The sequence below is a fragment of the Lepidothrix coronata genome, unplaced genomic scaffold (assembly GCF_001604755.1).
Source record: "Lepidothrix coronata isolate B3197 unplaced genomic scaffold, Lepidothrix_coronata-1.0 Scaffold31, whole genome shotgun sequence".
Lineage (NCBI taxonomy): Eukaryota > Metazoa > Chordata > Aves > Passeriformes > Pipridae > Lepidothrix > Lepidothrix coronata.
The window spans coordinates 6,255,505-6,279,053 of record NW_016690211.1 but is presented as its reverse complement, the minus strand read 5'-3'; the positions used below and the strand labels follow the sequence as shown (position 1 = coordinate 6,279,053).

The following is a 23,549-nucleotide window of genomic DNA, read 5'->3' as shown; positions in this document are numbered from 1 at the left end:
AGAGAGTGGAGGTGCATGGAGTTACACCCAGCCAGCAGCCAGTCACCAGTGGGGTTCTCCAGCGCTCAGTCTTGGGGCCAGTCCTGTTTAAAGTCTTTAGTAAGGATCTGGACAAAGGAACTGAGTGCACTGTCAGTTTGCAGATGACATCAAGTTGGGTGGGAGTATCAATCTGCTGAAGGGTAGGAAGGTTCTGCAGAGGGATCTGAATAGGCTGGGTTGATGGGCCAAGGCCAATGGTACAAAGTTCAACAAGGCCAAGTGTCAAGTCCAGACTTTGGGTCACAACAACCTCAGGCAGTGGGGCAGAATGGCTGGAAAACTACCCGGTGAAAAAGGACCTGGGGGTGCTGGTCAACAGTGGCTGAACATGATCCAGCAGCGTGACCAGGTGGCCAAGAAGGCCAACAGCATCCTGGCTTGGATCAGCAATAGTGTGGCCAGCAGGATCAGGGCAGTGATTGTCCCCCTGACTGGCCACTGGTGAGGCCACATCTCGAGTCCTGTATCCAGTTCTGGAGCCCTCACTATAAGAAAGACATTGAGGTGCTGGAGCAAGTCTAGAGAAGGGAAGCAGAGCTGGGGAAGGGCCAGAGCACAAGTCTTATAAGGAGTGGTTGAGGGAGCTGGAGTTGTTTATCCTGGAGAAAAGAAGGTTCAGAGGTGACCTTATCACTCTACAACTACCTGAAGGGAGATTGTGGCAAGGCCAAAGTCAGCCCCTTTTTCCAAGTAATGCACAATAGGACAAGAGGAAATGGCCTGAAGTTGTGTGGCTTCTGTGTCAACAGAGGTTCAGGTTGGGCATGAGGAAGAATTTTTTTCACAGGAAGGGTTGTCAAACATTGGAACTGGCTGCCCAGGGAAGTGGACGAGTCACCATCCCTGGACGTATTTAAAAGACATATAAATGTGGCACTTGGGGACATGGTGTACTGGTGGACTTGGCAGAGCTGGGTTAATGGTTGGACTCAATGATCTTAAAAGTCTTTTTTAACATAAATGAATCTATGATTAGGTTAGTTTGCTAAGCTTAATTTATTCTTTTTATTGTTGCTAAAGACACACACGAAGACACACACGAAGACACACACAAGTCATTAACATGCATTAACAGTTACTGCAGAAAGATAAAATTAACAGTTACTGCAGAAAGATAAAATGAAACTACTAAGCAGCACTAGAGGAAAATTAAATCCATCAAAATATAATTCCCTTCCCTCATTTACAGATCCAAGACCACAACTTAGGAGCTGCTTACAACAAAATAAAAAGTAGTTGACAGTTCGTCTGAAAACTACTATGGCTGGATCTACAATAGGCCTAACAAAACTACCTTCTGCACATCATGATTCTCATCTTCACGTTCCTCTTTCATTCTATCTCGTTTCAATGCCTTCAGAAATTCACTCTTCTTATCACTTCGCATTCTTGTCAATTTTGTTAAACGAGGCTGACCAGATTTGTCAATAGGGGATGAAGAATTTGACCGATTACACTAATGTAGGAAGTCAGAAAAAGAAAGAATGTTAGAATTTATTCATTTAGAAAACTTTTAGAATGAAAAACAAAGGCACCTGTAGTTTCAGGTTTCACATATATTCACAGTCAAAAGCAGAAGGGAGATTTGTATTTTGGTATACATAGTTTGTACATGTAAACCTCGAGATGCAAGTTTATGAAGCACTGCTAATGAATAGTGGACCTTCTGACCATGTAATATCATGCAGTTTTGAAATTTAAACCTAGTAGGTTATACTTCCTAAGGCAGGGGGGTTATTCCAAATTAAAACCACAAAGGAAACTGTGCAGTACTTAAAGGCCAGTGATGTGTCTTCCATCTTTCTCACACATTAACTTTCAAGAAAACATATTCAATATAATTCTGCATAAAACTTACTGACCACCCTAATATAGCCAAATTAAATGTTTTATAGATTTGATGAGAACTACAGATATTGCTTTACCTCTTTCACTGAATTTTGTGTTACAGTAAATGCCTTGAGAGTTGTTTTGAAAGGACTGAAACTGCCAACACCATATGCAGATTCGGGAGGAAACGCATTCCCAAGTTTATTTTCTTTTGCTTGGCTTTTCCACTGTGTGGGCTAAACAGAAATATAAACAGAAATTTAAAGAGTCATTCACCAGAAAAGAATTCTTTTCAGGAATCTTCAGAAAAATGATTAAGCACAAATCATAACTACAACATAAATGTAGTGCAAACATCTGTTTTCTTCTGCAAAAGAGGGTTTTATGAGCAATTCATCTGCTCACAAATACTGTTTACATAAAGACTAAAATTTCAAAACAATTAAGATCTTCATATTTGAGGTATTAAAAATGAAAATATAAGTCTTCAACAGCTGAAAGTATTCCTTTTAAATCCAGAATGTTAGATATAAGAACTAGTCCATTATATGCTCTTAAGAGCACAGAAAAATTCCTGAAACAAAAAATTATAGATGAACATGGAAATTTGCAATTGGAAAGAGACCAGAATGACACTGATAGGTTACCACATCATCTCTGCCTGTAACTGAGATAAATTCTGAAGGTATTACTATGCTGACTATACCTCTCCACTAGGTATCTCTTTTTTTTCTGTTACAATCATATATACAAAAGGCACTGTTATTCTGTTAGTTAAAAACATCATTTTAACTCTCACTTGTACAGCTCCTGCACTTCTCAAAAAGGGTGAGAAAAAAAAGAGGGATCCAATTACAGTATAGTTTAAAAAAGAGAAAAAGTTGTTTCTATTCACTTTCAGAGTGTGCTGCACTTAGCAAGAATTGAAAGCACGATAATCTAGGAACAGAGAGGAAGTAAGCATATTCAGACTTACAGCATGATTTTTCTCAGCATGTTTTTAATGCCACCAGTATCCAATACTCACCTTTGCAGGTGGAGTGACAGGCTTGGGGACTAATCCTTTATAAACACTTGTGCCACTTCCATTCCTCACTAGCTGTGAATGAAGATTTCCCACTGCTGGGAATCCAGATATACGCAGTTCTTTCGTATTACCCTTTTTAATGACCAGCATTCTCTGAGACCTAGATTTAGGATTCAAAGGATACTCTGGAAAAAAGGAAAAAAGACGTGTGTGTGTGTGTATGTGCATGTGTATACAGTCTTTCTAGTTTCTAGTTCATAAGGTACTGGACAGCCCTATGGTTCAGAGCAAACAGGCATAAATCAGAAACTTAATTCAGTATTAGTTCCAAAAAGAATACATTGTACAAACCTGGACAAACACAGGTTCTGTTCCATTTTCTACAACCATTATTTGTAAAATATTACATTTGGCAATGCAGGAACTGCACTTTTTGAAAGTCAAGATATTCTTCAAAGAAGCCAGATACACAGTTCTACAGAATCCTACACAGCAATTCTAAAATCAAGTTGTTGATACTTACCCAAACTTCAAAAGAGATCAGGCTTTCGTATTCCCCCTAAGGTTTCTAAAAGAATAACTACTTACATATTTATTAACAGGTCAGTTTAGAGCCAAATGCTCCACATGGAGGCTCTCTAAAACATGAGACAAGATGGGCACTACTGCAGACCATGTGAATGACTAGTTTCTCTAGCTTCACGCCTTAGATGGGTATAACAGCACATCTGAAGGTTACAACATTTCCATGTTCAGTGGAGCACTAATTAAGGGACATACAGTCAGCTGCCATACTAGAGAAACCGACATTTAGCATTTTTCAGGAACATCCATTAAAAACAGTTCTAAAGTTTTCAAAAAGTGAAAAAAAATACATGCACTCCAGTGCTTTGTTAAGAGCCTTTTCCAAGATTATCACCTCTCCCTGCAAGCAACTCTATCTCACAGACAGGGTTACTATATCCCTCATTTAAAAAACAACCCCTTATCTTAAAAGTGCATGTGACTTCAGCTTAGTTTAGCAGGTAGATGTTAAAGAACACTTGTCATAAGTGTTCGCTTCACTCTCATTAAACTTCATGACAAGACTTTTCACAGTACTTGCATGCTGCCATCACATACACAAATGGTAAAATGGAATCTAATAGAACCATAGATTTTTAGCAGGTATTACAAGGGATTGTAACATTCCTCTGTCCCGAATATTGTTTCCTTTAAAAGGGAATAACAGCAGACTTAATTCCAGTTTTTCAGTTACAAAACAAGGTTTTCAATAGCAGAGCTGAAAAGCTGTAACAAGCCACTGCATAATAGTAGCTTGCAAGTTGGACTAGACGAGCCTTGAAGGTCCCTTCCAAACCAAACCATTTCTACATATTTTTTCCCAACTTGGTTAGGAAAGAACTTAGTTATCATTGGTCTTTCATTGAAAGATATTGATTTTCACATGAAAGCTGCTAAACACACAAATCCAGAAAGCTGTTCAATTGTTTAGGATCCTGCAAAGGTACAGAGCAATTATATTGAGGGGTTGGCCTACATCTAATGTTACTTAACAGTGCAAAACATACTGGGAAAGTATGATAACAAGAATCAGCAAGTTAAAATACCATTTAAAATCTCAGTATTAGCAACAGTTTAAGGAATAGCCTTTATGTTTAATTAAAAGTATTTTTTTAAATAAAGAGAAGTGTTTTTATTTTAAGTACATTTATTACTTTAAAACCCCCGCAATCTAAACACCTTCTTAAGGGTAAACAACTGACTACATAGAGCCCATAGAACTGTAAAGTGATAGACAAATGTGCTCAAATAGAGATGAGAAAACAATTCTAGACTACAGTTCTGTCCAGTGCCTATCCTCAGGACTGGATTTGTTACAAATAATTCATAAACACAACCAACAACATTTGCTTCCAGAAAGAGACCTTAAATCTCGGCAAGCTAGTCTACCCTTCAAGCCTTCCCAGGTTTCTCTCCAAACTCTTCCAACACGTCTAATCATGCAGAAGCATTCTTTTACAAAGCCTTCAACTAACAATTACATCACTAGTTTAGGTGACCCACCTTCACTGGATTTCTTCTTGAAAATAAAGATAAATGTCCATATGAATTCTTAACATCTTTACAAAAAGATGTATATTTGTTCTAGGAAAGAATCCTAGTTGTGGCTGCCTCTACAGACCAACTGACTGATCCTCAACTAGAAGTGATACCTCTTTCACAAAAAGATACCTACGTTGTAAAAATATTAGTTTTCTCAATTTCAAACACTACCTCTATAATTCTAAAATAAGGCCTGTGTTTCAAATAAAACTGCTCCAGATCTCCACTACCTTTTTGCACTTAAAAACATCAAAAATACTCACCCCACACACCTGCAGCTAAAGATTTAATCTGGTTTGGTTCCTTCTCATATTCAGGGTTTAAAGATGGCTGAAAGAAAGTTTTATCATTGTTAAAAAAAATAGGTCTTGAATTCTGGGATGAATGAAATACAGAATCAGGGTAACACCGGCAGTATGACCTCTGCTGACAAAGATGTTTAAATGGAGACAGACTAGACACATCACTCTGTGATCCAAACAGGTCAGTGCTCGCTCATTTCTCCAACCAAACACCTCAAGCAGCAGTCAATACCATTACATGAACTGCCCAGAGAAAGCAAAAAACAATGTATGTTTCTTCAAAGAGAAAGAGCACCCTCTCCCTTACATCCTACATTCTAGGTTGAAGCATGGGATCCCAAAAGGCCATTGGCATAAAGATCACTTTGTTACTACTTCAGATTTCCAGTAAGGTAACTGTGTAGGATTTAATACATACACATACCACAGTAAACTGGAATTCAACTGTAGTTTCACGTAAATACACAAGTAATAATAATGATAAAAACTGGATACAAAATGAGAAACATGTTAATGGAAAAATGACTAACACCCTCTTACCAGGGAAAGGGTTGATCCCTTATATGATGATCTGAAATCAGTTATATCTCATGACGTAGATTGAAATGGGGAAAATGGTAATTGCAGAGAAAATGTAACCTTGTTTATCATAATTACAAATAACTTACAAAATCCTCAGCCTCAAACTGGTTGGGTACTTCTTTGTCTTCCTTTTTGCGGGTTTCATTATCAGGTACACTGATATTGTCATGCAGTCCTTGCCCTTTTCCACAATGGAAAGCGCTGGTACGAGTACAGGAACTTCCGCCATGGTATCCCCCACGATGGTTTATATTTTCTGGACCATTTCTGACTTGGGAACGCCAATCACTCCTCTCTTTTCTCCCAAAATGCCCTTAGATATTTAAATTTTAAAGACATGTAATTACGAACAATTTTATAAGAACTTTCTACTTTTGCATAATTCTTAAAGAAGCTAAGTCAGCAGCTCTATATTCTGGGATATGACAGCATAATAAACAAGTTTTCATTGACATAAACAGCAGGGAAGAATTTACAAAACAGTACCAGAGAAAGAGGATAGTCAGCCAACATTAAGACAAGTCAGCCTCCTTTCTTGGCTGCTCATTTAAATGCTGTTGGCTAGTGTACTAACTCAAAGTTCTTACTCTTCTCAAGAGCGAGGTACACCTGGAGTCACATTACTTTAACCAACCCTTAGTGCTCACATCCTCTCCCAGAAGATCTGTCTTTCCGTTAGCGCTATTTTAGCGCAGAAAAAGAATTTAGCATAGATGAGCTATCATTATCAGACTTCTTTTCTAACTACAGTGCTACAAAGCAGTGACAAACGTATTCACAACATTCCACAAATTATACCTCCATTAGGCTGCCCAATGTTAGGATCAAAACCCTCCGAAGAGTTGTGTCTTCTGCGATTTGCCTCATAACGATTCTCTGTCCATGAAAAATTTTCAGAATGTTTCTCAAAATTCAGCGATGACTGTAAAGAAGCACAAGTGGCAGACTTGAGATCTGCTTAATAGCATAACTGAATCATCAGAGCTGGAACATGCACATTGTTCACAGTATATACAATCAATTTTTTGAGGAACTTTGAATGACAAACAATGCAGCAGTCTTTGAGTATGCACATGTTCAGAGCTATGTTGCCATCTCTCATGCTGGCAAAGTGGAAGCTGTATCTTCTGCTCCAGGACACTGAAACAGCACTGAGGACTACGCTTGTGACAGAAGGTAAAAACCCTAAGTCTCTATTTTGTTTTGGCAGCAGAACAAAGCACAAATGACGTGTGTTGTAGCAGAGGAAAAAAATAAGAGAAAAGGTAAGAAACAACAGAGGATCACAGTTTGAAAGGCATGAAAAGTCTGGGATCTCAATTTGGATTTTCAGAGACCACACGTGCATTCCATAGAAAGCGAGGCGTCACTTCCACCAGAAGCAGCTGTATCCAAAAGAAGCCAAATTAATTAGTCTTGTCATTATAACTTAATATGGCAAATACAGCCAGTTATGAAGTACAAATAAAACCTAGAGGGAAAAGTGTACAAATTCACAAAGATACTTAAAATTTTCAGCTTATAAATAGGTATATAAGAAATTTTTTAAAAATTAATCTTTAATGTATCAGTAGGAAGACTTTATAAACGAAAACCTTATTTTGAGGAATGGCACTCAGAAATCAAACCACATCCAAACTAGAATTCATAACTAAAGAGATTAAACAAAAAAAACATCTTGTCTTACACAACCCATTTTCCTTATAACTTCTGTCTGGCTGTACCTTTTTAACACTCCACCGTTTCTTTTGCTGCTACATGTTGAAAATTCAAAACTAACTTCACTCTGCAGAAGTAATGCTGATCCCTACTGCTTTCCACAGATATTCACCAGTGACAGACAGCAGAGGGCTGTGCTACACAGCACCTCCCTCACGCATAGCCACCTTTGATGCAGAGGAACTAAAGCCCCTTTCCCTCCCAGCAGACTTACTGTGCTGCACACATACAAGAGATCCAGCACCTCCCAGGGCCACAAGAGGTACAAATACATAAAAGCACTGCTGGGTGGAAATATGCTTACTGACAAAAAACTCAACAAGAGTTGGCAGTGTGCACTCACAGCCCAGAAAACCAATGAAATCCTGGGCTGCATCAAAAGCAGCACGGCCAGCAGGTCAAGGGAGGTGATTCAACCCTTCTACTCTGCTCTCATGAGGCCCCACCCTGGAGTACTACATCCAGCTCTGGGGTCCCCAGCATGCTAAGGACATGGAACTGTTGGAGCGAGTCCAGAGGAGGTCCACAAAGTTGATAAGGGGACTGGAGCACCTCCCTTATGAAGACAGGCTGAGAAGTTGGGGCTGTTCAGCCTGGAGAAGAGAAGGTTGTGTGAAGACCTCATTGCACCTTCCAGTATCTGAAGAGGGCCTACAGGGAAGCTGGAGAGGGACTCTTCGACAGGAACTGTAGTGATAGGACAAGGGAGAATGGCTTCAAACTGAAAAAGAGTAGGTTTAGATTAAGTATTAGGAAGAAATTCTTTGCTATGAGCATAGTGAGGGACTGAACAAGGCTGTCCAGAGAAGCTGTGGACGCCCCACCCCTGACAGCGTTCAAGGTCAGGCTAAATGGGCTTTGAGCAACCTGGTCTAGTGGAAGGTGTCCCTGCCCCTGGCAGAGGGCTTGAACTAGATGATCTAGTTGGGAAGGTCTCTTCCAACCCAAATCACTCTATGATTCCAGGGAGTATTGACTTTGCTGCACCCAAAGTACCAACTCCGCTGCCTGAAGCTCACTCCCTCTCCTCAGCAACATTCAGGAGAAAAGGTACAACAGTAATGGTGAAAATGAAAGCTCCAAGTTTATTTCCACAGTTATTACCCAGTAACATCTAATCAAGCTATATTAGTATTAAAAGTACTCCACTGATCAAAGTGAGCAGGAAAAAAAAAAACCACACAAAAAAGGAAATCACAGTAAGAGGCTTCACCACTTTGGAAAACATTGAAGAAAATTATTTCCTTCTTCCCATCTCTCCCACAGAGACAATCACACACACAAAAAAGCATATCCATATTCTACTGACAATGCCCCTGCAGAGCTCAAGGTGTTGTTCAAAATTCACTTCTTAAAATTTAAACTCAAATAAGCAGATATGTTGAAAACTCAAAGCATGTATTTCCAAATGGAACAGAATTCAAATGTAAAGGGACTGCCCGCTCAATTTGAGACCTGAGAAGTGAATTACTTGACAAACTTGGAGAGAGAAAGAACAGAAAACTGCAAAAAACTATCAAAATATTTAAGTATTTCAAAAATTACCAAATTAATCTAAATATTTAAGTAAAAAATAAACAGATTTTGAATAAGCTGCCAAAAATTTCATAAGGTTCCAGATCTGCCAATCATAGGTGAAATTTTAGAAGATAGCTTCATGTGTACATTTACATAAAACAACAATCTAATATTGCCTTTGGAGTTTAATTTTCGTTTTTTCATAGTACCTTCAAGGAACAATCAACATTTTCACAAAGTATAACTGACAGCATTTTATATATAGTGTTCAAGTTGTACATGATACAATAAATCTGAAGCCTCTAAAATGTGTGCAAAGATCATGCAGTTTGCGTTTTCCCCACACGATGGAGGTACCAGGCTAGGAAGCATCTTGTGGCAGAGATAACAGTAAGCTTTGTAATCAAAAGAAATCTGATGGTACTTTCTGGAAGTTGAGAAACTGTCTTACTTGGTTCAGCCAGCCAAGAAAAAGGAAAAGAAGGAGCACAGATTTTTAGAAGCATAAAAAGTCTTACTGCTTAACAAGAAGTAAAAGTGAACTTGCAAAAATGGAGTTTATTTGTCTGCAATCTCCTCATACACTCTTTAGAGCAATACTTTCTTCAAAGTTTTGTCCATATCCCAAAATGGCTTCACTCTTCACACCACCTTCCAATTTTCACCTGCCCATCTGCAATAGTGCACCGACACAAATACAGTAGTTCCACACCCAAACAAAACCTGCTGAGTGATGGGTACCCACCTATCTAGGTGGATTTTGCTCTGTCAGCAAAGAGATGACAAAAAAGCTTGTTAAGAGGCAATCAGCAGCAATACATAGGATAGATTTCAGTCAAGCTGTAATCTGTATTGTCACATTAGAAAGCTCCTTCTCAATCACAGCCTCCTGGCATTGGGTTTTTATAAGCTAGCCTTAAGCTACGTAAGGAAAAAAGTCTCAGGTACCAAGGATTGAGGAGGGAAACCAAGCTTCTGTAGGTGCAATTCCTGAAAGTGCTTCTTCAGGAAAATAAAAATTGATTGAGAAGAGTTCACTTTCTCCTTCTCAAGTTTAAATGTTGCTGATATCATAGGCTTGCCCCAGCTCTATTCTGCATGCAACATGAGACACCTTGCCTTCCTCAACCCATCCTTCCTCTTCATCTCTATTCTTCTTATCTGCTCTTCTCTTCTGCTTTGTTGACATAGAAAATAAATCTATTTTAGGAAATGGAGCGGATAGGGGACCACAACATTTGAGACCTGTCTTGTACAGAGCAATGACAAGTCTTATTCTGTAAACTAAGAACTACTACATATAAGAACAAACTTAATTGTCAAGTGCTTATTATCCAAATGTGCTGTATATCACAGAATGTTGATCACTGAGGAGGGAGTTAATGCAGGGAAATAAGGTGCATTCCCAACAATGACACACAAATACTACAACTGAGTAAGCATACAGCATGGAGTTCAAGAGAAGGAAGTTCAACTAAACTAATTTAGGCAAAGAATCACGAAAGAGAACAGGATCCACAACATATACTTGTAATGTAATTTCACACAATTCAGGAATGAGGTGACAAATATAACCAATAACTCGGACATATGCTAGTGGTACTGGAGTAGTTCTGAACGTTACTTTTATCCTGCGATATTGACACATATCAACATTTACAACACATTAAATTGAAAAAATCAGATCAAAAGAGTTGAAAGCATCAGAAATTATGTAGAATGAAAACAGACTCCATGAACCACCATGGAAGAGATATGCCTGATGTTCCCAGAAAAGCAACCAAGTTGCTAATAGATTATCCTAAACTAAGCATCTAGCCAGGTCAGAGTAGAAGCGCATAAAGAGAGCAAAAGAAATAAGGACATTAAACAACTTGATTAAAAAAAATGCACGGGTGTTAAGTGTGTGTAGACATACATAAGCAAAGCATTAGGAACACAGCTAATGCTGCCAGCTATCTGTGAATTTAACAACACCATAAGCCTATTACCATAAATTTTTCAAGCCTAAGCACTTTTCATGGACATGAAAGACTGCATGAAACTACATATAAATACACTAAAGAAAGGCAAACCCATTCTCACAGCAATAGATATTGCATTCAAGAGATTATAATGAAGACAGGTCTACAACTAGGGAAACAGATTACAAGAGTTTTAATACCCAGTGCTGACTCTGCTTCTGCATTTGCATGAATTAAAAAAGAGTAGAAAGACAGGCCAGGAAAAAAGAAACATTCCCAGGACAGACATACTCAAGATGTCCATACAAATCCTAGCAATTCGGAGGTTGTTATTTCTTGTTTCCAAATTAACTGTCCCATTATATAAAGTAATAGTAGTTCAAATGAAACAACCAGAGTGAAGATGCACAACAGTTTGAAAGGGCCACACTCCATCAGTAGCAACAAGCATCCCACTATGCAGAGCCACTTCAGATAATATAAAAAAACATTTTTTTTTAATCACTTGGATGATAGAATAACAGTTCTGCAAAATTTATAGGACACACAGAAAAGTCAGAAGCAAGAATATCAAGTACATGCCTCTGCCTTGGTACTTCTAGCAAAGAATACAGTAATTCACTTTAAACTCCTGATTAAGGCAATCTTAAGCCAACCACAGCTCTGACAAGGCCAGGCATGTGCTTCTATCCACAAACTCAGCTGCTCAAGCAAAGAACTCTATGATACAACTACTTAAATCACGACAACAAAACTTGCCAGATATCATCTATCACCACCCTTTTCATGAAGAGGTTTTTATTGTGAATGAGGTTATGACATTTACTTCCCAAATAATGGGAGTGCCTGCTCAAAAGAAACATACCTTTGTTGATGATGGTGGAGTAGGAAAATTAAGCCAGGCTGGAGCAAAGTCATGCTGCGCCATTTAGGTCCAGTCTCATTGAATCAATGGAAAAAGGCTTAGCACCTCATGGCAAGTCCCTGCAAACAGAAGAACAAGAAATGGAGTACTTCCAGATGTTACAAGAGGAGTAAACTTCTTGTGCTTTCATCTGTATTTCCCTTCTTTTTTCCAGTATTATTTTCTCACACAGATATGGTTCAGAATCTAACTACCCTCGTCTCGTTTATAGCATCACATTTGTGCTTTTATTACTAAAGTGTCACACAAATCAAATATATCGCAGGAATCAGGAAAATACAAATGTAACATTCCTTTCATTACTTCCTCTTATAAATTGGATGAAGTTTCTTGTGTAAGGTCTGACCCAGAACGCTATGGCAAAATTAGCGTGTTACAATACTTCCTGGTAATATCCAGAATAGCTTTCAGGAGCTATTTCTTCAGCTTCCTAGAAGCTGATTTTTTAATTAGTCCCTAAAAGTTAGTCTCAGAGGCCATATTAAAGTTCCTTATGAAAAAACTAGATGCTTGGGACAACCACAAACCCCTCATTGTCTCTAGATTCAATGGAAACAGAGTCTACATACGCAAAGTGTCAAAATCCAGTAAAATTCTCCAGTTTGAAAATGGGCAAGAGAAAGTAATGGCTTAAGATTAAAACTCAAGAATACTTTTTCTACCTTATTCTCTTCCCACAGAGAAGAAAACATTTCTTAATAAGCAAGAGAATGTAAGGTAATATGAACTCTATTACCCAAAGCTGAACGATAGCACAGACAGGAAAGAAGTGGATGAAACACTGCCTGAATTATGTGAGGGTAACTGAATCATGCTCTGCAGCTAGTCATTGCAAAATGATCAATGATTCAAAAATAAGTATGATACACACTATTAGAACTTCATATGAATTTGTGAAAACATAATAAGCACCCACACACATTTCACATGAAGATCCAAATAAATGTGAGTGCAAATCTATTAGTCAGAAAGCACAGATGTAGCTCACTTTAATCTACGGCTGCTGTAATGTGAGTAAGAGCTGTGGAATCTGGTATACAGTAACCCATAATTATTGTTGTAATTATGGCCTGAACCAGGCTATTGCAGATTTCCAGTGACAGACAAGAATGTTCCAGCTTCTAACAGATTTGTTAGACTTTACTTAGTGTTAAACTGCACTTAGTTGAGCATCTTTTTGATGACACGAGCTCATACTTAGGTTTTTAGGTACTTCCAATACCAGAGCTAAACTTTAAGGTAAGATAGACCATTACTGTCATTAAATAGAGAAGACAAGGTTATAAAGGTATGTCTCATCCAAATAACTCACTATAAATTACTCTGCTGAAGTCATCTAACACTCACTTCAAAACTAATCTCACCAAAAAATCCAGAGAAATTTTCTAAATATTCCAGTTACGTCGAACTAGTGAAAACCAAATGAAGAAAGTTCTGGAGTCAATGAACCATCACAGAAGTGGCTCCTCTTTCTCACAGGAATCACGTTCACTTTTACTGATATATCCTACTCAGCAATAGTATAGAAAACAGATGAAGCAATTAACAAATCTGAGCAAATGCCAGGAAGAAAAAATTTTCTTCTCCTTCCCTCAGATACAGTTCTTATCCTCCAAGTACAAGAATCGGGAAATCTTTAGAGAGGATCAAGACAGGCATCAATACTGAAAGATCAGCACAAAAACAACGAAATCTTCAGACCAAGGCACTTACAGTCCAAAAAGCAATGAGTAAGATTAGATTTATACCAATTAAAAACATAACAAAGATTCCACAAAGTACTACCAAGTTACTGGTGCCTCAGCTATGAGGTACAGGACAACAAATGCCCTAAAAATCTGATTTCTTAACAGACTGATCTTACTCTTTTTAGGAAACTAGTCAAGCTTCCTAACACTACTGATGCAACTGTCATGAGAAACATTCATTATTAACTCACTAACATCCCTATCTTTTACCCTTTGCACAAAAAAACAAGGATTCAGGAAAGATTTGGTGATCACCAAGCATCCAAGGACTGGAAAGGTGTTTTTAGACAAGCTTTTCCCACAGCTCACTGACACTGGGTGTCTATGTCTTCATGCAACAATTATTCTAGAAGCAGATCAAAGTCTTCCTCACATTTTCAGCTAAAAAAGCTCTAGAAAAGTTTTTGATAGTGCTGCTCTGTCAGAGAAGTCAATCCTTTTCCTAAAAAGCAATATAATGAAAAGGTAAGGACAGAGGCCTGGGCCAAAACTCACACTCAGAGCACAAAATCAGCAGCAGAATATCTGTAAATTTCAATAAGCCCATAGAAGAAAAACTCTCCTAGAACTAATTCTTCCAAATAGTTTTAATAAAAGAACCTCAAGAACAAAAGCACAAATGTTTTTCTAGAACATTACCTGACCAAATTCACAGATTTACAGACTAACAAGAAAAACAACTCCTGTGAATACTAACCTCCACACCAAAGTCAAGAAAACACTTTCTTTCATCTAATTGTACATATGATTGGTCTGGCAATTAGACATGGGAACACAGAGTACTTTCATTATTAAATCTTTCTAACTCTAAAAAGGCACAAACACCCCAGGAGTAATTAAATAACAAACAGCAGGTCAGGAATAGTTATTTTCTTACAACTTCTCTAGAGTACATAGCCTACACAGCTTAAAGTTGACAGTTCCATATTTTACCAGCTTCATTAACAACTCTTACAGATGTTTTCTGATGTTGTTAACAAGTTCATCCTAGAATGTCTTTTAATAAAAACCAGTTTCATTAGAAGCATGATCTCTGTTTAGATGATCAGACACATCTCTGATAGCTCTTGAATACTTTTCCTTCTAAGGAAAGAATTTTTGATAAATGGTAAACAGATCACCAACTTTAAGAATTGGAAGTCAGGTAGCTCTGCTCCCACATACAGGATTTACTATGCTTAAACCCCTCATGATCAGCTTAGTTGCCCACACTAGTGTGTTCCTTGCTTGCTTTCCAACTTAAGTTGGACCAACAACCGAGTCTAGCAAATTATTGTGCAACACATTTGAACTCTGGAGAAGTTCCTTCTACCAATTCTGAGCCAGGGTTTTTTTCCTGTTATTCAGGCCCGTTACTTCAGCTACCCCAAGAAATCAGAGACATATCTGCATTTTGTGTCCTCCAAAGCACTTGCAACCTTTATTAAGATTCATATTATCAACAAATTTAATAAATGTACACTTTATTTCATGACTGAAGTTATTAATAAAAATACTGAAGGGACTTCTTAAGCAATTTGCTTGATAACATATTTCCAGCTAGACATCAAACAACAGCTCCCTTTACAAAGACTGGGGAGACACTAAGGCACATGGTTAACACTGATCAGCAGATTACTTCCAAAAAACACCCCTGCCTTGAAGAATCATAGAATCAACCAGGTTGGAAAAGATCTCCAAGATCATCAAGTCCAACCTTGATCCAACACCACTGTGGTTATTAGACCATGGCACTAAGTGCCACATCCAGTCTCGTCTTAAAAACCTCCAGGGACAGTGAATCCACCCCCTCCCTGGGCAGCCCATTCCAATGCCTGATTACTCCCTCCGTAAAAAATTTCTTCCTAATATCAACCCAAACCTCCCCTGGCACAGCTTAAGATCATGCCCTGTTGTCCTACTGCTGGTTGACTGGGAGAAGAGACCAACCCCCACCTGGCTACAACCTCCTTTCAGGGATCTGTAGAGAGTGCTGAGGTCTCCCCTGTGCCTCCTCTTCTCCAGGATAAACAACCCCAGCTCCCTCAGCCTCTCCTCATAGGACTTGTGCTCGAGTCCCTTCACCAGCCTTGCTGCTCTTCTCTGGACCTGCTCCAGCACCTCAATATCCTTCCTGAACTGAGGGGCCCAGAGCTGGACACAGTACTCCAGGTGTGGCCTCACCAGTGCTGAGTACAGGGCAAGAATCACTTCCCTGGTCCTGCTGGCCACACTGTTCCTGACACAGGCCAGGATGCCATTGGCCATCTTGGCCACCTGGGCACACTGCTGGCTCATGTTCAGCTTCCTGTCAATCCAAACTCCCAGCTCCCTCTCTGTCTGGCTGCTCTCCAGCCACTCTGTTCCCGAGTCTGTAGCACTGCATGGGGTTGTTGTGGCCAAAGTGGCACTTGGCCTTATTGAATCTCATCCTGTTGGAATCAGACCATCTCTCCAGCTTGTCCAGGTCCCTCTGAAGAGCCCTCCTGCCTTCCAGCAGATCAACACTCCCCCCCAACTTAGTGTCATCTGCAAATTTGCTAATGGTACACTTGATCCCCTCATCCAGATCTTCAGTGAAGATATTAAACAGAACTGGGCCCAACACTGATCCCTGGGGGACACCACTAGTGACCGGCTGCCAACTGGATGCAGCCCCGTTCACCACCACTCTCTGGGCCCGGCCCTCCAGCCAGTTCCTAACCCAGCACAGAGTGCCCCTGTCCAAGCCATGGGCTGCCAGCTTTTCCAGTAGCATGCTGTGGGAGACGGTGTCAAAGGCTTTGCTGAAGTTCAGACAGACCACATCCACAGCCTTCTCTCTTAGGCGGGTCACCTGCTCATAAAAGGAGATCAGGTTGGTCAGACAGGACCTGCCCTTCCTAAACCCATGTTGGCTGGGTCTGATCCCCTGTCCTCCTGTAGGTGCTGTGTGATTGCACTTAGGATGATCTGCTCTATAACTCAGTCAGGCACTGAGGTCAGGCTGATAGGCCTGTAGTTTCCCAAGTCCTCCTTGCAGCCCATTTTGTGGATCAGCATGACATCTGCCAATTTCCAATCATTTGGGACCTCCCCAGTGAGCCAGGACTGTTGCTAAATGATGGAGAGTGGCTTGGTGAGCTCTTCCACCAGCTCCCTCATCACCCTCGGGTGGATCCCATCTGGTCTCATAGACTTGTGAGGATCCAGATGGTGCAGCAGGTCGCTAAGTGTTTCTTCCTGGATTACAGGGGGGCTATTTGGCTTCCTGTCTCTGTCTACCAGCTCCAGAAGCCAGTTGTCCTGAGGATAACCTGTCTTACTGTTGAAAACTGAGGCAAAGAAGGTGTTAAATACCTCAGCCTTTTCCTCATCTTTGGTGACTATGTTCACCCCTCCTGGACCCCTTTGTTTTCAAGGGCTGTTTCCCAAGGTACCCTCTGAACCAGTCTTCTGAGTAGGCCAAAATCTGCCCTGAAGAAGTCCAAGGCTACTTTTAAATTAAATGAAAACAACAATATTTAAAGTATGTGAACAGAATGAAAGTTAGCAGAGTATGACACTGCTTTAATTATACTGACATGAAGAACCCATATGTCTGCTAGAAAGTTTTCTTACGTGCACACCACACAATATACAATTTCTGTTCAGTAACACAAAGCAGCTGCTGCAGTCCCAGCATTAATAGAGCTATCAGAAGTAAACTGAGACAAACACCACAGACTCGAACACAATTCCAGTGCTTTCAGAAACTCTCTCAGTAACAGAAGAGTAGGCCCAAAACTTATCACAGAATGTTTCAGCCACCAATCCCTATGAGCACAAATCTGCCATTCTTTAACCAAACTGGGCTCAGCTTGTGTGCAACTGCAGCAGAGCTGCACAGTTCTAGCAAGGTAAGAAAAAGATACTGAAATACTGCTACCCTCATACTATTAACACTCAAATGTCTTTAATCAGGCTGATCAAAATACTGTCTCATCTCAGCAACACCATCAGCAATACCCAATTCAAGTACTGTGTACTGACTTCAGTAAAAAAAGTCTTAGCCCATAAAGTTAGGTAACATTCATGTGTTCCTTTGTTATGGATAATAAAATAGTTTACAGTAAAGGAAAAAATCTTGTTCTTAAGTTTTACATTGTGCTGTTTAAAGGTAAACCAGCAGGGGAAATGAACTCAACTCAAAGAAGAGATTATAAATCAGAATAACAATTTAATAAAATAATACAATAAATACGATTATACAGACAAACAGTTGGTTTTAACCCACAAAACCCAAATGTATAACCCAGCACCCTGGGGCATGAACAGAGTGGTGTTCGTTGGGACCCCTGAGTCCAAAGTAAAAGGAGAGGGGAAAAAACCCGTTGGTGAGAGTGCTGTTGCAGTCTGGTCAAGAGTGGTGATTGCAGTCTGGTTGAAAAGTGGTGGCTGCAGTCTGGTTGAGAGCGGTGATCTGCAGTCTTCCCCTGGATCCCATGAGTGGTTAAAAAAATCCCAAAACTCCAAGATTATATATCCTCCAGTTCAGGCAGGAATGCCCAGTACCTCCCTCAGGGCGGGGAGTTCCACAATGGGTGTGAGGACAAGAGCACCCTCCTATCTCACAGGCCTCTTAACACCCAGTTTATAGCCTGAGGAGTCAGGCTCTATGGGCAGAGGGTGTAAATGGTCTGTTGATACCAGTTTCTGGGAAATGGCATGGAAGGCTATAGAATACACAGTTTTGGGTTACACCCATACAGTGATGAACTGGTCCCAGCTGTTCTAACTAGGACATACATCTTGGAAGGGCAGATCTGAAAGAAGTCTGTAAAGCATTCTGTTTCAGGTAACATGAAAAAATTAATCCAATTTTCAATTAAATAAAATTTAATTCTGTAGTTTTGTGAAGTATGATCTTCAATAATAAGGTTGTGACTGTCAAAGAATAATGAACAGCTCGTTCTAGGTGATGTACAGTGAAGAGATTTGTCATAAATATTACTCAGTCATCTACTTGGAGCCACATCTGCAGCTGAGATAAGAACACTGCACCAAATATGCTTGACCAACACACAAAAAAATTTTGGGATAGGGCTTTTCATGGTTGAGTTGATAAGGTGATAGAAACTATTTCTCATCAGTTGTAAAGCAGCAGGAAACACTATTTTCTAAACAAATTTGTGTTAACTGAAGAGCATTTTGGAGAATTTAATATATTGCCTCTCTTTTAGAAAAGGAAGTAACATGGTAAGAAAAGGGTATTACAGACCACTGCATGGATCAGGAGTCAAGACTTCTGTGAAAAGGCTAAGAAACAATACCCAGAGTCAATCCCCAAACCCTGCAAAACAAGAAAAATGAAACTAAAGCAACTATCATTAGTTTAGCTCATGCTTACCAAATCAAACAAAAAAATCAAATATTAAACAGTAAAGTCAATTTTCCCTTCACTGCTACATTTTTCTTTCACCATAGAAAGAGATACAAGTGAAATCACACTTTGAGTAACAGCACAGAAATTAAAGATTTCTTTTGAAAAAAGAAATTTCTTTGTGCAACGATGAACTATTTCGGCGATCAGGGAAAAGACAAGTCTAAGGAAATTACTTGGCTTGCTTTGCCTCACAAAACGAGGACACGAGATATATTTAAGCAGTGGTTATGGATATCTTAAGGAGTAAATTTCATCAAGAAAGGACATATCTTAATCCGAAACACCATCGGAATCACAAGAAGATATCAAACATAGCAGATTGAGGCTGAACACATGTTCTGAAGATCAGAACAAGATTTTGAAACAACTTCAAGACTAGAGACAAACATCTGAACCTGTCAATTTCTATTACGCTAAGTCAGACACTAATAATTGTAAGTAAAAAGTTTAATGTGTCAGATGATGCATGTACAGAAGGATAACACTGTAATAGTTAATCCACTTTTTCCCCATCTTCACGTAAGAATACTGTCTCCTCAGCAATTACTTCCCCTCTCTCCCTTGCTACTTGAAATCAATATACCGTTTAAAAAACAAACTTTTTAAACATGAAGAACACCACTACAACCAAAGTATAAGTCAACCTCTTCTTTTTCTTGCAATAACACAGACAGAATTCAATATGCTCATCATCATCATGGCTGGGCTTTGCGAACGAAGATTTGGGAAAGGCTCTATCCACATTTGTTACAAGCTGGTGGCTGATAAGGTCAATACGAGATAGACATGTCCGACTGCAAAAGGCACAGCAGAAAGACTCCTTAGATGGTAAATTCTGCAGGCCACGATTCTTTCTGCGTTGTCTTTTCTCCTCGAGAGTGATCCTGCATGCTTTCTCAAAGGAAGCAGCAGCATTATAGATAGTATGTCTCCAGACCTCCCAATTTGATGCCAGAGCAGACCAGTTATGATGATCAATATGGCCAAGGCTGAGATGTTGTTTCAGGGAGTCCTTGTATCTTCTCTTCGGGGCTCCTCTCTTGCAGCAGCCAGTGGCAAGTTCACCATAAAGCAGGATCTTAGGGAGGCGATGATCTTTCATCCTTGAGATGTGTCCTACCCAACGCAGCTGTGTTCTCAGCAACATGGCCTCAATACTTGTGACTGCTGCTTGCTCTAGAACAGATGTATTGGTCACATCATCTGACCAGTGGATGTTTAGGATTGTTCGGAGACAGCGTTGATGGAAGCGTTCTAAGAGTTGCAGGTGGTGGTGGTAGATGACCCATGATTCAGATCCATATAAAAGAGTAGATAACACTATGGCTCTGTAAACACTGATCTTTGTACTTTTCTTCAAGTGTTTATTTCGCCAAACTCCTTTATGGAGTTTTCCGAAGGCACTATATGCCTTTGCTAACCTGTTGTCTATCTCCCCACCAATCTTACCACCCGAGGAGATGAGGCTACCTAGGTAATTAAACTGCTGGACTGATCTGAGCTCTGATTGGCCAATGGTGATATGGGGATGAAGGAAGACTTCCTGAGGTGCTGGGTGATAGAGAACTTCTGTTTTCTTTAAACTGACTTCCAGCCCAAAAAGCTCAGCAGCGTCTGCAAAGCAGGATGTTAAACGCTGCAGAGCTGCTTCTGTGTGGGCAACAAGGGCGGCATCATCAGCATAAAGCAGCTCCCGGACAAGATGGTTTAAGGTCTTGGTGTGGGCCTTCAGTTGCCTGAGGTTGAATAGGCTTCCATCAGTACGGTATCAAATGTAGATACCATCCTGATCATCGAAGTCTGCAGTGACCTTTTGGAGCATCATGCTGAAAAATATTGTGAATAGAGTTGGTGCAAGAACGCAGCCTTGTTTCACGCCACTGGTAATTAGAAAAGGCTCAGAAAGTGCATTGCCATCTCTGATTTGGCCATGCTGATCCTCATGAAGTGAGATGATCATTTTGAGGAACTTGGGGGGACAGCCTAAACGTTCCAAAATCTGCCACAGACCTTTTCTGCTCACAGTATCGAAAGTCTTGGTGAGATCAACAAAGGTTACATAGAGACCTTTGTTCTGTTCCCGACACTTCTCTTGCAGTTGTCTGAGAACGAATACCGTGTCTGTGGTGCTCCTGTTGGCTCTGAAACCGCACTGGCTTTCAGGTAGAATTCCTTCTGCTATAAGAGGGTATTAATCTGTTCAAAAGTATTCTTGCCAGGATTTTGCCTGCAATGGAGAGCAGAGTAATACCACAGTAATTTGAACAGTCTGATTTCTTTCTTCTTATACAAAGTGATGATGACTGCATCATGAAGGTCTGATGCTAGTTTGCCTAGTTCCCAACAGCACACCACAAACTCGTGAAATTTAGCATGAAGTGCAAGGCCCCCATGTTTCCAGACTTCGGGTGGAACTCCATCAACTCCAGCTGCCTTGCCAATTTTCACCTGCTGTATGGCCTTGAGGGTTTCTCCCAAAGTGAGGGTAATATCCAATTCATTCTTTACTGGTTGTTGTGAGATGGACTGAATTGCTAAGTCTCGAACTACATGGCTTGTACTGAAAAGAGTCTGAAAGTGTTCAGAGCATCGATTCAGAATGGAGGTTTTATCTGTTAGAAGCATTTGACCATCAGCACTGAGTAGAGGGCTTTGGACCTGGTATGTAGGCCCGTATGCTGTTTTCAGGGCCTCATAGAATCCTCTGTGATCACCCATATCTGAGCATAATTGAGTTTTTTCAGCTAGATCGATCCACCACTTGTTCTGGACATCATGGAATTTCTGTTGGAGCTTGCTGCATGCAAGAGGAAAGGCAGCTTTTCTTACATGACAAGATGGCTGCGCAAGGTGTGCTTGATGAGCGGTTCTCTTCTTCTTCAACAATTCCTGGATCTCTTGATTGTTTTCATCAAACCAGTCCTTGTTCTTCTTGAAGGAGAACCCTAAGGATTCTTCAGAGGACTGCAGGATGCTGTTTTTAATATGGTGCCAAAGTGTTTCAAGGGAGGGATCTATAGAATCTATGGAATGGTTTTCGAGCCTAGTTTGAAGATTTGCCTGGAATCTCTCTCACTGTGGCTGATTGGAGATTGTTAACTTGGAGTCTTCTCCTTGGGATACTGCCCCTTTTGGGTTTGAACTTGAGATTGAAGTTAAGTTTGCAGTGCACAAGTCGATGGTCTGTTTGGCATTCTGCACTAGGAATCATGCAGGTGTGATGGACAATGCGAACAATCTCTCTGTCGCACCAGGACATAATCAATGAGATGCCAGTGCTTAGATCTAGGATGCATCCAGGTTGTCTTCAGACTGTTTTTCTGTTGAAAGATAGTGTTAGTGATGGTGAGCTGTTGCTCTGCACAGAATTCTAGCAGAAGGTGACCATTATTGTTACAGTTTCCAACACCATGCTTGCCTAATACTCCTTTCCAGGCTTCAAAGTTCTTTCCTACTCTGGCATTGAAATCACCAAGGATAATGATCTTATCATCTGCAGGAATCTTCTGGGTAAGGAGGTGCAGGTCAGTGTAAAATTTATCTTTTTCGGCAGGGTCAGCTTGGAGAGTTGGGGCATATATACTAAAGAGGACAACATGTTGTTTGTTGTGTAGTGGAAGGTGTAGGGAGATAATGCGGTCAGAATGACCTGTCGGCAGATTTTCGAGTTTAGGAACAATAGAGTTTTTTATCTGAAGCCAACTCCTGAAAGATGCCTTTTGGTTCTGGGTTTACCTGACCAAAAGAGTGTGTAACCGGCACTGTGTCCTCTAAGGCTGCCTTCCTTGTGGAGATGAACTTCACTGAGAGCAGCAATGTCAATGTTGAGACGTGATAGTTTGTGGGCGATTAGGGCAGAGCAACGCTCAGGGCATCCACCATTCGCAGAGTCAAGCATGGTTCTGATGTTCCAGCATGCTAGAGTCAGTTTGGTTTCACCTTTGGAGGCAGGTGTATGCCTTTGCCTCTTGATCTTAGTGTGACCACCTTAGTAGAAGATGCCCATTGGCCGCGGTTAACCAACCGGGTGAAGGGGGAGATGAGCTTTGTTTAGGCCACCTTTTCCAGGCCCCTCTCCGAGTGGAGCAAGCAGTGCTGTCCTTGAAAAAGGCTGCTTGGTCATTCAGGGTGCTGCCCCAAGAGACTGTCATCTCCGGTCAGTCTCAAATGACCAATATCCTGAACCACCTGCATGCAGGGTTGGGTCTGCGGCTTCCAGTGCACCTTTCACCTGACGTTTGACCCTCACCCGTCACTACAGGGCTTTGTGAATGTGGGTAAAGCCTTCAAGCCTGCGCAATGGATTTTTTAGGTGAGACACAGCATGCACAGAACTGGACCCACCCTTTAATCTTAAGGTTCATCTGCCAGGGCCGAGTGAGCTTGGACAGTGGCAGTGAGGT

General features: G+C 40.4%; 1 protein-coding gene across 8 annotated transcripts in view; it reads right to left on the bottom strand.

Moving 5' to 3' along the window:
• GPBP1 (GC-rich promoter binding protein 1) overlaps positions 1-23,549 on the bottom strand; it is a 45,880-nt gene that overhangs the window by 9,211 nt on the left and 13,120 nt on the right. For 6 of the 8 annotated variants that reach the window (XM_017811106.1, XM_017811104.1, XM_017811109.1 and 3 more), the window contains 7 exons: positions 11,956-12,074; positions 6,688-6,811; positions 5,976-6,202; positions 5,269-5,335; positions 2,900-3,084; positions 1,968-2,108; positions 1,337-1,498 (listed from right to left, as the gene is read on the bottom strand). In XM_017811106.1, coding sequence (XP_017666595.1) covers positions 1,337-1,498; positions 1,968-2,108; positions 2,900-3,084; positions 5,269-5,335; positions 5,976-6,202; positions 6,688-6,811; positions 11,956-12,018 — 969 coding nt within the window. In that variant the 5' untranslated portion in view covers positions 12,019-12,074. Of the gene's footprint in view, positions 1-1,336; positions 1,499-1,967; positions 2,109-2,899; positions 3,085-5,268; positions 5,336-5,975; positions 6,203-6,687; positions 6,812-11,955; positions 12,075-17,218; positions 17,230-23,549 lie in introns of those variants that run through there. The other 2 variants (XM_017811110.1, XM_017811111.1) reach the window with 2 other exon arrangements.